The sequence below is a fragment of the Choloepus didactylus genome, chromosome 2 (genome assembly GCF_015220235.1).
Source record: "Choloepus didactylus isolate mChoDid1 chromosome 2, mChoDid1.pri, whole genome shotgun sequence".
Lineage (NCBI taxonomy): Eukaryota > Metazoa > Chordata > Mammalia > Pilosa > Megalonychidae > Choloepus > Choloepus didactylus.
This window is the reverse complement of record NC_051308.1, coordinates 4,259,377-4,273,348: the sequence shown is the minus strand read 5'-3', so window position 1 is coordinate 4,273,348 and position 13,972 is coordinate 4,259,377. Positions and strand designations below refer to the sequence as shown.

Sequence of the window (13,972 nt, the reverse complement as noted above, 5' to 3'; positions counted from 1 at the left end):
TGAAATCGAGGTGCTGTCAGAACAGCTATGGTGGTTATCCACATGGAAACGATAGTTGTCCCCGAGGGAATGCAAGAAATCACCCAGAAAGAGCATGTAATGTAGAAGGAAATGAGAAGGATAAATGTCCACAAAATGAAGGTATCAATAAAGAAAGAGGAATATGAAAAGAAAGGTCAGTAAGAAAGAGACAAAACAAATTAGAGATCAATCTGTGGCATTTGTACAAGCATCTCGTACATTTTCTAAAAGAACATCGATGGGCCTTTTTGCTTGCTTCTGAAGGTTCACATGTGGATTCCCAAGTCTAGAAAAACAATGATTTCTCCCATTTCTATTTTGTCTTTACAGTATAAACCAGTAGTTAGACATGTGGCTTCTAGAACTGCACTTCCCAATACAGTAGCCACTGTTCATATGTGGCTAAGTGCCCGGTAATGTGACCAGTGTGAATTGCAATGTGCTGTGTGTGCAAACCACACACCAGATTTCAAAGCCTTGGTCCAAAAAAAAAAAAGATCATAATTTGAATCTATCAGTTTGGTTAACTACTGCATTCAAATTTGCGAGTGTCCTCTGTTTCTTATTCCTTTTTCAGTGTGATTATGAGAGCCTTTAGCATGACATGTGCTCTAGAATCTGACTGGGGGGAAGCCCCAGTTTGGCCCCTTTCTGGCTATGTAAACTTGAATAAGTGGCTTGATTCTTCTAGATCTCAGTGCCTCAGCTATAAAATAGGAATAGCAATCTTATGCAGCATGGAGGGTTCCTGTGAGGATAAATGAGTGCTTCAAACAGTACCTGGATGGCAAAGCACTCTGGATAACCGTGAGCTCTCAGAAAGTGCCCTGCGGACACTTTGACACACCCTTCTGTGGGCTTAGAAACTCTCTGGGCAGTCTAGAATGACTAACCAATCTCCTTTTCCCTAGGAAAGTTATTGTCCTGCCCCACAGGAATCAAGGTTTCCAGCACTTAGCTGTTAACTTAGGTTGTGCTCTTTTTGCAGATGTAGTGATCCCTGAAAGCCCCGAGGCCTTTGTAAAACTCACAGAAAATGCAATCAAAAGCACCTCTGGTAGGCACAGAAAGCCGGGGCCAGCCTCTCTGCCTCCCCTGTAGCACACCTCCTCTGGCACACCTGCTGTCCCTCTCACAGCTTTGTGGCACACGCATGTTAAGGCAGAACTTTCCTCTCTTTCTGCTGTCCTAGAAAAAAGTGGCTGGCAGGTCAACACCAAGCATAGGATTTCAGTGTTCAAGGAAAATGAAATAGCTCCTCAATGTGATAGTTAGTCTCGTTGACCACAGACCTATGGTGTCCATTCACGGGAGAAAATAAGGCACAGAGAGCATGGTCTTCAGCTGCTGTGCACTGGTTGTGGGATCCTGACTTAGTGGGGTTGGGGAGTCGAGAGTTCCAGTCTCTCCTGCCTGCACTTGTGACCCCGGGCATGCCCCCTCACCCTCCTTATCTCCAATGAGGTATGAGACCAGATGTTCAGCTGTATAAGATATTGCAATTAAGATTTTAATTCACTAAAATAATTTGAAATGAAAAGTATTCCACAAAATCTTGAACCTTACATTTTGCTTTAAGGAAAGAACTATTCCTGAGACAAGAACATTTGCAAGAAGAAGAAAACGAACATTTTTGTTTCACTTTGCACTAAACAGACTGTAGTTCAGGGTCAGTAATTTTGGGGAGGGTGGAGAATAGGGTTTGAACACACTGATGTGGTATTGAATCATGGAATTATTAGCATACACTTTAGTTTTTGGAGCAAAGTATAAAGGACATGCAGCAAAGTAGCATTACTGAGATAATGGACTGCCTGATGGAGTTACAGGAAAAGGCCTCACCCAGGCACATGTAGAGGGCTTTCGTCAAAATAAAAAATAAATGTGATATAGTTACTAATATTTTTTCTGCTTTCATCCTGTGCCAGCTTCACTCTGATGATCCTGTTCAGCTCATAGGCTGTCAGATAGATATTTTTCACAAAGTGCATTATGACTCTGAGAGGAGAGTAAGCAGAAGTTCTAGGCTCCAAGCAGGAGCATATCTAAATGGAAAGAAAGAACAAAATCTTAGCTTTCTCCTGGCTTTGTTTCAGGTTTTAAATAAAAGCACTCATTGCTAGTTTGGTATCACCACACACTTATGTATCCCAAACTGGTCTCAACTGAGTGAGCTTGAAGTCATGCCTTAAATGACAAGCAGCATCCTGGACCTCTACTAAGGTTGCAGAAAGGAAAAAGTGGAGGACGTGTCTTCCTCTGCTGTAATCAGTCCTGATTCCTGATTCCTGATTCCTGGGGAACAGTAGACTCCATTTCAGGTTTCAGAAAGCCCTTCGATAACTTGAGGACATTCAGATTGTCAGGGGATCAAACTGGAAGAAGGAGCAGTCCTAGAAGACAGTTTTGCCAGAGCCCTTTTGCAGCTCCCAGCCTGGTAGGACACAGCAGCCCATTCATAGGTTTCGCCACTTCAACGTCTAACCCACCTGCACTTTAGAACCAAATTTGCTTTATAATTAACCCCACACATGCCATTTCTTTGCTGCCTCAACTGAAATAATTTCTTAAACTTTTCTTTGAATGTTAAGCTTGAAATAAGGCAAATGATATGGCCCGTAAAGATTCTTTTGGTTGACGCTGTAGGGGATCACGGTGCCTTGGAGTCACAGATTCGACAACTGGACAGAGCCCTCCATGATAGCCACTTTCACATGCAGCAAACCGAAAATATTATCCGCAGCAAAACTCCCACGGGACCGGAGCTGGACTCCAGCTACAAAGGCTATGTGAGTATCCCTGAAGTCCTGGCTATAACGTACCTGGAAATCATAGCTCCGTGACAAAGAACGGTCTGTCCACACCATGAGGTCTTGTGAGCTGTCTGAATACCAGGCCCCCTTAGATTCATGGATGTCGACATGAAAAACACAGCCCTGTTTTGAATTGAACTGGTCTGTTTAATTGAAAGCCCAAAATGTGTTGGATCCCAGAAGTCATTAGGCATTTTTACAAATTTAACTAATAACTTTTGGACCAAGGGTATCCTTGGAGAGGGAGATTTTAGCTAAGTTTATTAACATGGAGTTTTTTCTTTTTCTGGGTTTATTGATTCACTTAATGACCTTAGCAATGTTTTTGTCCTCTATTCTTGGTAGGCTCATTTTTATTCTGAGAAAAACGATTCTGATGAGCAAGAGGGACTTGCTTGGGGAAAAAAGTAGCAATGAATTATGGCCTAAACCAGTACTCTGCAGCTATTAGGAAAGAATTATAATAACTTTATTTGCTCTGCTCAAGTGACTGAACAAATATTTTTTTCCCTGAAAATTCCTGTTTTCCAACACCTATTTTAAGCAAGAGAATTTTAAAGTAGATCTATTTGCTGCCTCATACCCTCTTTTCACATCTGAAAGACTGCTCTCTAAGAGAAGAGAAAAATTAATTTTCCCTAAGTCTAATCACAACTCCCATATACTAATTTATGAAAACAGGATGGGAGCCATCCTAGCTAGATATATTGATGTTAATATCCTCACGATTACACAAGAGTAATCAATCATGAGATTATTTCCTATCCAACTTGGCCTCTTCCACTGACTTCTATTATAGGAAAACTTTTTTTTAAGTATGATTCTGTTTTATGTTGACTATGCTGGCATGCCTGAGATTATACTGAATTTCAGTCAAAAGAAATCAGAGTAATTTAATAACATTTGGATTTGTTAAAGGCTTTGAAAGATAATTTATGGTCAGTGTGGTAAGGGTGCCTTGAAATGATTTGTTCTTTTAGTATTTAAATATTTTGCGTGACATTAAAAATGGAGTCAGAAGCATTTTCTTTGATGTGAGAATATTTTTTAAATTAGAGAAGTTTTGGGTTTACAAAAAAACCCATGCATCAAATACAGGGTTCCCACATACCACCCTATTATTAACCCTCTGCTATGGTGTGGTATATTTGTTACAATTGATGAAGGCACATTTGTATAATTGTACTACAGTCCATGATTTACCTTAGGGTTCACTGTTTGTGTTGTGCAGTTGCATGGATTTTTACAAAATTGTTTTTCTAGTAACATACATACAGCATAAAATTTCCCCTTTTAACCACATTCAAATTTATAGTTCAGTGCTGTTAATTAAGTTCACAATGTTGTGCTACCATCACCACTATCCACTATCAAAACTTTTCCATCATTGGAAATAGGGACCCTACATTTTAAGCCTTAACTCCCTATTCTCTGCCCCCACCACTTCCCTTGGTAACCTATATTCTAGATTCTGACTCTATGAATTTGCTTATACTAATTGCATGGTATAAGTGATATCATATAATATTTGTCCTTTTGTGCCTGGCTTATTTTACTCATCATGATGTCTTCAAGTTTCATCCATGTTGTCACATGAAACAGGACTTCATTCCTTTTTATGGCTGAATAATATTCCCTTGTGCTTATTTATCACATTTTGTTTATCCATTCATTAGTTGATGGGCACTTGGGTTGCTTCCACCTTTTGACAATTGTGACTAATGCCACTATGAACATCGGTGTACAAATATCTGTTCAGTTGTCTGCTTTCAATTCTGTGGGGTTTATACCTAGAAATGAGATCATCAGGTCATATGGTAGTTCTATATTTAACTTCCTGAGAAACTGCCAAACTGTCTTCTACAGCAGCTGCACCATTTTACATTACCACCAGCAATGAATGAATGTTCCTATTTCTCCATATCCTCTCCAACAGTTGTCAGTTTCCATTTTTTTTTTTTTTTTTTTTTGAATGGGAGCCATTTTAGTGGCTGTGAAATGTTATCTCATTGTAGTTTTGCCATACATTGCCCGAATGGCTAATGACATTGAGAAACTTTTCATGTGCTTTTTGGTCATTTTTATATCTCCTTTGTAGAAATGTCTGTTCAAATCATTTCCCCATTTCTTAATTGGGTTGTTTGTCTTTTTGTTGTTGAGTTGAAAGTTTTCTTTATATATTCTGGACATTAAACTCTTATCAGATATGTGGTTTCAAAATATCTTCTTCCATTGTATAGTTTGTCTTTTTACTTTCATGATAAAGTCCTTTGATTTGCAAAGTTTTTTAATTTCACTGAAGTCCCATTTATCTATTTTTTTCCTTTGTTGTTTGTGCTTTGAGTATAAAGCCTAAGAAGCCATTGCCTAACAAAATGTAATGAAGAAGTGTAATGAAGATGCTTCCCTGCATTTTCTTTTAAAAGTTTTATAGTTCCGGCTCCTATATTTAGGTCTTTGATCCATTTTGAGTTGATTTTTTACGTATGGTGTGAGATAGGGGACCACCTTCATTCTTGTGCAAGTAGAGATCCAGTTTTCCCAGCACCATATATTGAAGAGACTATCCTTTCCCGATTGAGTGGTCTTTGCCTCCTTGTCTAAAATCAGTTGGCCATAAATGTGAAGGTTGATTTCTGAGCTCTCAGTTTGGTTCCATTGGTCTATATGTCTGTCTGCATGCCAGCACCATATTTTAATTACTGTGGTTTTGTAATAAATTTTTAGATTGGGAAGTGTGAATCCTCTAACCTCATCCTTCTTTTTCAAGATTTGGCACCCCTTACACTTCTATATAAATTTGATGATTGGCTTTTCCATTTTCTGCCAAGAAGTCTTTTGGAATTTTGATTGGAATTGTGTTGAATCTTTAAATTTGTTGAATCTTTGGATAGAATTGACATCTCAACATTATTAGTCTTCTAATCCTTGAACATGGAATGTTCTTTCACTTATTTAGGTCTTCTTCGATTTCTTTTAGCAAAGTTTTGTAGTTTTCTGTGTACAAGCCCTTTCCTTCCTTGGCTAGATTTATCCTAGATAATTGATTCTTTTAGTTGCTATTCTAAATGATTTTTTCTTTTATTTCTTCTTCTGATCATTTATTACCAGGTAGCATGACTTATGTGCTTCATATATTTTGGGATTCTGCTCTTAGGTGCATGTATATTTATAATTGTTATGTCTTCTTTTTGAATTGATCCCTTTAACAGTATATAATGACTGCCATTGTCTCTTGCAACAAATTTTTACATAAAGTCTATTTTTATCTGGTATTAGTATAGCTACCCCAGCTCTCTTTTAGTTTCTATTTACATAGGATATATTTTTTCCATCCCTTCACTTTCAGCCTACTTATGTGTTTTATTTTAAGGTGAGTCACTTGTAAACAGCATACAGTTGGGTTATGTTTTTTTAATCCATTCTGCCATTCTTCGCCTTTTGACTAAAGAGTTTAATCCATTTACATTTAAAGTCACTACTGATACTGCAGGACTTTCTCTTGCCATTTTGCTATTTAATCTTTCTAAGTCTTATACCTTTTTTGCCCCTCAATTCTTCCATTAATGTCTACTTTCATATTTATTTGATTTTTTTGTGTTGTGGTACCATATTGAGTCCCTTCTCATTTCAATAGAGATGTATTTTTCATATATTTTCCTTGTGGTTACCATAGGGTTAAAAGTTAACATCCTAAATATGTAACAATCATATTTGATTTGATAGTAATTTGTCTTCAATAATTTACACCTACACTGTTCATATACCTCTCCATCCGCCGATCTTTTTTTTGTACTTGTTACAAATTATATTTGTACACTGTATGCCCAAACCATATATTTATCATTATACATTTGCATTTTAGCACCAGTGGGAAGTAAGAAATGGAGTTACATACCAAAAAAATTATAATACACTAATACTGGCATTTATAGTTACCCAAATGGTTACGCCTTTACCACAGTTCTTTATTTCTTTATGCTGCCTTGAACCCATATCTAGTGTCCTTTCCTTTCAGTCTAAAGAACTCCCTTTAGCATCACTTGTAGGCCCAGCCCTCAGCTTTTGTTTATTTGGGAATGTCTTGATCTTTCCCTTATTTTTGAAAGAAAGTCTTGCCAGATATGAAATTCTTGATTGGAAATTTTTTTTTTCCAGCACCTTATGAATTTCAGCCCACTGCCTTCTTGCCTGCATGGTTTTCTGATTAAAATCATCACTTAATCTAATTGGGATTCCCTTGTACATAGCACATTGCTTTTCTCTTGCGGCTTTCAGAACACCCTCCTTGTCCTTTGCATTCAACAGTTTGATCAGTATTTGATGGGGCATATTTTTTGGTAGAGTTTATTCTGTTAGGTATTATCTGGGATTCTTGGATGTGCATATTAACATCTTTTGCTAAATTTGGGGAGTTCTATGACATTATTTCTTTGAATATTCCTTCTACCCCTTTCTCTCCTTCTTCTCTTTCTGGGACTCCCATAGTGTGTATATTGGTGTGCTTGATATGTCCCAGAGGTCTCTTTGGATATTTTCACTTTTTATAATTCTTTTTTCTTTTCGCTCCTCAGCCTGACTCATTCCAATTGTCTTATCTTTGAGTTTGCTGAGTCTTTCTTCTGCCAGTTCCGATGGGGCTGTTCTGTTTGGTCCATTTTTAAATTTCTATCTCTTTGTTGAGATTATCATATTGTTCATTCATTGTTTTCCTGACATCCTTTAGTTCTTTGTATTTTCCTTCACCTCCTTGAGCATTGTTGAGGATCCTTTTTTTAAAGACTTTGTTGTATATCCACAGTCTGATCTTCTCTGTTTATATTTTCTGGATTTTTATTCTCTTCCTTTGAATGAACCATCATTTCCTGTTTCTTTGTTTGTTTTGTAATCTCTTGTGGCATGCTGCACAATTTAATATTTTAAAATATTCACTCTGGGATTTTTTCCCTAAGATGTCTATTTCTTGAGCTTGTAACCAACTGGTAAGATGACAGAGATTTCCTTTAGTGTCAGGAGCTACCGAAACCAAGCAAACCTAAGCAAGAAACACCTTCCACCGTCGTTGCAAATTGGCTTTGCATAGGCTGATGCTCTCTGTCCAAGTTCAGCCATCCTATCAGGGAGGTCAGCCGAAGGTGAATGCATAGTACAGGGTTCACTCCCCCAGTCTTTTCTGGGCCTGTGTCTGTCCTGGGCTTGTGCTTACTGGTGGCCTTAGGAGTTCCCCTGCTTAAAAGAGTTTGAATGCCCCCTCTTCTTACCAGGAAATAGATCATCTCCCTCTCCTGGGTATTGCCCTGAGGGACTTAAAGCAGGTAAGCTTTTGCCCCAGGCTGTCTTCCTCAGTTGCTCCTTATATTGCTTTCATTATTTCAAGGTGCTTTGCCTAGAAGGCAAATTTTGGAAGGGGGTCATGCGGAAGAGGAGTTTCTCAAGTCCGTCTTTTCTAGCTGGAACAAGGCTGGGGAGCACTGGCCATCTCCAAACTGCCCTGGGGAGGGGCTAGGAAGGGCTCTAGGAGCTTCTTCCACTGCAGTTCAAAGCTGTGTTTCCTTGGCTCATCCCCTGCCCGGCCAGTGTCGCTGGCTCTGAGGAAGTCTGCTATCCTTAAGTCTCCTTCACTGCCTTTGTCCCAGGCAGGTTGGAGCAGTGGGCATCCTCAGAACCAGACTCCCAGCAGTCCAAAGTAGCTAATCAAAAGCAATGATCATTGATTGGCCCACACCACCCACTCCCCAGACCAGATATTGGGAAACTGTATTTTTATGTCCCTTTCTGGCATCAGCGAGCTATGCCCACACCCTACTGCCACCTGCCCGAGTTGGGGTAAGTGACAGTAACCACCACACAGAGAGAGCCATTCACTGGTATTTACTGTAATTTACCAGCCTCCTCCTCCCACTGTTCCCAGGCTGCCGTACAGTGTTCTCCTGGACTCCAGAGTTTTGAAATCATTGACTCAGACAATCTGAGTCTATCAAATAGGATACTCTTCAGTCACCATAGCAGTAGTGTACCCAAACACTACCAACATTCCACTAAGATAAACTACAAATACCATCAAACCCAAAAAGGAACCCCCAAAAACTCATCACCATACCACACCCAACCCCTCCACCCACAATCAGTCCCAAACCACCATAGATAGGAAAAGGCTTAGACGAAAAGCCAATAAAACTAACTACAAAAACCACACATAACAAAAATAAGGTATATATCATAATTCTCACATGGAGTCTAACCATGACCAACGATATGAAAAACCACCGTTATAATTCAACTATGAGAACTAATGACCAACATTCGCAAAATCATTAACCACACATTCGTTGACTTACCCGTGCCATCAAACATCTCAGCATGATGAAACTTTGGCTCACTTCTGGAAATTTGCCTGATCACACAAATCTTAACAGGCTTATTCCTAGCAATACATTATACATCCAACACAATTACCGCCTTCTCATCCGTCACCCACATCTGCCGAGACGTGAACTACGGCTCAATCATCTGCTACCTCCACGCTAACGGAGCATCAATATTTTTCATCTGCCTATACCTACACATTGGCCGCGGCCTGTACTATGGCTCCTACTCCTACCTAGAAACCTGAAACATTGGAGTCATTCTACTATTCACTGTCATAGCCACAGTGTTCATAGGCTACGTGTTACCATGAGGACAAATATCATTCTGAGGAGCAACAGTAATCACAAACCTACTCTCAGCCATCCCATACATCGGAACAGACCTGGTAGAATGAATCTGAGGCAGGTTTTCTGTAGACAAAGCCACATTAACCCACTTCTTCGCCTTTCACTTCATTCTCCCATTCATCATCCTAGCCCTCGTGCTAACAAACCTGCTCTTCCTACACGAAACCGGGTCAAACAACCCACTAGGCATCTCATCGGACTCCTACAAAATCCCATTCTATCCATACTACACCGTAAAAGACATCCTGGGCCTATTCCTCATAACGCTCATCATGCTGACACTAGTACTATTCTATCCTGATCTCCTGGGAGACCCTGATAACTACACCCCAGCAAACCCGCTCAGCACCCCACCACACATTAAACCAGAATGGTACTTCCTCTTTGCCTACACCATCTTATGCTCTATCCCTAACAAACTTGGAGGTGTCCTAGCCCTTATCTGCTCCATCCTAGTGCTAATAATCATCCCTATACTTCACACCTATCTGATAGTTGTTCTGGTGGAGGGACTTATTCCTGGAGCTTCCTGCTTCACCATCTTCCCTGATGTTAGGCTTTAGTCCCTATTAACCACAGAGACTAAACATTTAGTCCCTATTAAAACTGTTGCTTAAATTTTCTCATAAAACAGCTGGATTTAATATTGCCTTAGGCTTTTGAATGTCTTAATTATTTAATGCAAAAAAAAAAAATGTTCCTGTGAGATTTGTGGTAAAATTATTTTTCCCACATTTCCATTTAAGAAAGAGAAAGAGGGAGCTACTTGCCAAATATTCCATATTGTATTGCCGGCAGAGGGCTCAGAGTTTTAAACCCAGATGGGTTTAGTTTCTTGATTCATGAATTTAAAAAAAAATTTGAGGACTTCTCATGCAAAGGCATGTAAGCAAAGTATATCTAAAGGCTTTGCTTGACATATATATGAATGTCTCACTCATTTAGAAAACATGCTTTTTTTGGTTGTTTTTTGTCTTTTTAAATTTTTAATAGAGTAGTTGTGAGCTTACAGAAAAATCATGCAAAAAGTACAGAGTTCCCTTATATCCCCCTATGGTTTTCTTTACTAACATTGTGCATTGTGACAATTTTATAATTATATTATTAACTATAGTCCATAGTTTAGTGCTTACTCTTTGTTGTAGATTTCTATTCTTTGTGTTTTTTTAATTTTTAAGTTGATTACATAAATAAAATTTAATATTTCCTATTTTAATTATGTTCAAACTGGAAAGCATGCTATTGAGCGTGAGCTCATTTATAACGTGGTGGCATAGTCTTCACAGATGTGAAACTCAGTCACGGTCATGGTTGACAAACTACAGGGATATTTTTCCCGGAATTCTGCACTCAGCAGAATTTCAGTGACAGGGGTGCCTGTGTTTTATTTCTAAACAGATGAAACTGCTGGGTGAATGCAGCGACAGTATAGACTCAGTGAAAAGACTGGAACACAAACTGAAGGAGGAGGAAGAGAATTTCCCTGGATTTATTAACCTCAATAGTACCGAAACACAAACAGCTGGTGAGTGGTTCGTGCTCTGTTCACAAAAGAACTAGAAGGTTCTGGAGCATGTTGTCACACCCCAAGTTCCACTCCACCCCTTTCACTCATTCTATACTATTCTGTCCTGAGAACTTCTCTCCAGGTTCCCGGAGAGGGAGGTGATGAGCACCACGGTGTTTTCTTCCACATTCCGTTTATTCTAATGACTGCCGCTAATGTTTGTCTTCATACATTTTATGTGCTCTCAGATTCCAGTTTTAGAATGGACACAAAAATTGAATGCTATGTCATGCACATTTCTGTTTATTACTTCGTAAGTCTCTGCAGTGGTAAGTCCCATGCAGACAAGATAAAAATGCAGACAGCCATTTATGCTCATTTCACCATTATTTACAGACGATGGCAACAACAGAAATGTCCAGCAGAATTGCTTTACTTTTTGTTGCTATTTAAAGTTGCCCCCACCTCCACCCCATTTATGCCGAAACCATTTTCTAAACTTCACATGGGGAGAAAATACCTCTCTATTGCGTGCATGTCCCCCCAGGTGTGATTGATCGATGGGAGCTCCTCCAGGCCCAGGCACTGAGCAAGGAGCTGAGGATGAAACAGAACCTCCAGAAGTGGCAGCAGTTCAACTCTGACCTCAACAGCATCTGGGCCTGGCTTGGGGAGATGGAGGAGGAGCTGGAACGGCTCCAGCGGCTGGAGCTCAGCACTGACATCCAGACCATCGAGGGCCAAATAAAAAAGCTCAAGGTAGCTGCCTGTTGCCTTTTTTTCCCACAGCAGCTGGGCAGTGGGCTTCCCCTGCAGTGCCCACGCAGCTGGAATCACTAGTTCTAGCTCTCTTGCCATCACACAGGAAGTGAATAAGAATATGTTCCTCTCCCTGAGACATCCCAAATAAGAGGTTTTAGTAAAGAAAGCTTTTGAAGGCCAGAAAGATGGACCTCATTCTGGAACTATCTACCCATGTAAATAATCACATATAATTTGATAGGTTGATATTTAAGAAATGACCAAGTAAAGTTTCACGTGGAACATCCAGACACCTCTGGGACCTTTTTATTTACAAGAGAAATTCAGAGACGGGGGGATCCTGGCAGCCTGTCACTTAGAGCTGGAGAGCAGTCATTTCCCAGATTGTACCCTGTGAGTATGGGGACAGTCCTGGTGAAACCACATGACCTTCTGTAATCAGCAGCACCTCCCAAATGGATTATGGCAGTGGCATAAGTGATTTTTACTGTAACGACTAATAGGAAACAATGCAAAACTGTGCTTGGTAACATGCTTGGCATTTGCACTTGATTTTGGCCTATCCAGGTGTGGTACACAAAATAGCTGCCCCTCAGTCCATCTTCAGATCTTAAAAGTCCTCCTTAGCCCTCCCTAATAAAACTCATTAACATGTGGAGGCTTTTGTAAGCATGCTGTGTATTGAGAGTTCAGTTTCTCTTTAATAGCTCCTTTGATCCTGCTTTTTGGTTGGAGAACATGAAGACATTCTTCTCCTCCAGCCTCCGCAGGTCCCTGCATTGTATGGTTTTAGTGATGCTACTTATTTCTTGTTGATTTTTTGTGGCTTGTTTCTGGTCATTGTGTGGTTTTTGTTTTTATGTTTCCATGAGAGCAAGAAGTCTTTTCCACAGATCCTTAACACTATTGCATCCCTGTTGAGAAGCCTCTGCCTCCCAATTTGAGGACAAAACACCGGGTGGGGGCTGCATTTTATGATGCCTGGAATATAAAACACATTTTTCTCTATAGTTGCTAGATTACTCCAATTCCTCTCTGAGAAACATAAGGCAATGTTGCCATTACAACCAAATTCCTCAAAAAACTGAGGTCTTAGAGAGCTTAGGGCAGGAAAATGAGATCTAAAGTCAGCCTGGCTGATAAGAAAAAGCCCTGCTCCTGTGTGCACCTTCCCAAGCCTTCCTGCTTGTGTTTTCTCTGGATATTCCTATGGCATAGCCCAGCATCTTCCCATGATGTCTCTTGATCTTAGGCTCTTTCTGTGGTTGAATCTATACTACATCATGTTGAGAACCCATTGAAAAGTGAAAAATTAAGATGCATTGGAAGCATAACAGGAAGGGCAAGAAAGTGTAAGAAAATTGTGCCCAGCTTACATGTGGTCTCCAGGACCCCTCACCCTCAGCCCATCTGGGGGTTATTTAAACAGGACTCAGATACTCCATTATTAAGAGATAAGCATGTGCTAAGTTCTTGGAATACAGCTCTGGAATTTTTGGAAATGCACAAAGTCAAAAATCAGTCACTTGGCTTTAGTGAAGTCAAAGTAAACTGGTCAGCTGGTGAAATACCCAGTTCCTTCTCTCTGCCATTAGGAAGGTGGCCCGTGAGGCAGGGGTATCCTTAACCTATGGCCCACTGGCACCCTGTGCATACTGTAGATTCAGGACATCAAGTTCAGGGCCCTGGGATCTGCTTTCTTAGCAAGCTTGCCACTTCATTTTTCTGCCCGCAAGCTTCGGAACGACTGGTCCAGGCAATTGTGATCACACTACAGAAAAAATGCAGGTATCCTGAGCTGAAGACTGTAGAAGTTGGGGTTGTGGTTGAGCCTCCAGGCAAGGTTGACACAAGGTCTTCATTGCCTTCTTCAAGGCTCCTTTTCATTTTATTTATTCATCCTTTTCTCCCACTGTTGTGTATGTGTGTTTTTTTTTAATTCCCACACTTCAAACCTGTAGCAGTCATTCTAAAATATTTAATGAGTTTTCTTTGTTCATATGTATGCTTGCAAATCTTGTGAATTTGTGTGTGTGTGCATGCATTTAAAATTACCTGATTGCTGTTGTGCTAAACATATTGTTTCTGTCTTTTTCACTTTATACTTTAAATGTATATATATTTTTACTTCATACCATATTTTCTTTATTATA

General features: G+C 39.9%; 1 protein-coding gene across 15 annotated transcripts in view; it reads left to right on the top strand.

Moving 5' to 3' along the window:
* Positions 1 to 13,972, top strand: part of SYNE1 (spectrin repeat containing nuclear envelope protein 1) — a 499,900-nt gene that overhangs the window by 470,739 nt on the left and 15,189 nt on the right. For 12 of the 15 annotated variants that reach the window (XM_037819664.1, XM_037819684.1, XM_037819730.1 and 9 more), the window contains 4 exons: positions 1,010 to 1,078; positions 2,668 to 2,810; positions 10,949 to 11,075; positions 11,605 to 11,816. In XM_037819664.1, coding sequence (XP_037675592.1) covers positions 1,010 to 1,078; positions 2,668 to 2,810; positions 10,949 to 11,075; positions 11,605 to 11,816 — 551 coding nt within the window. The remainder of the gene's footprint in view (positions 1 to 1,009; positions 1,079 to 2,667; positions 2,811 to 10,948; positions 11,076 to 11,604; positions 11,817 to 13,972) is intronic. The other 3 variants (XM_037819705.1, XM_037819713.1, XM_037819745.1) reach the window with 1 other exon arrangement.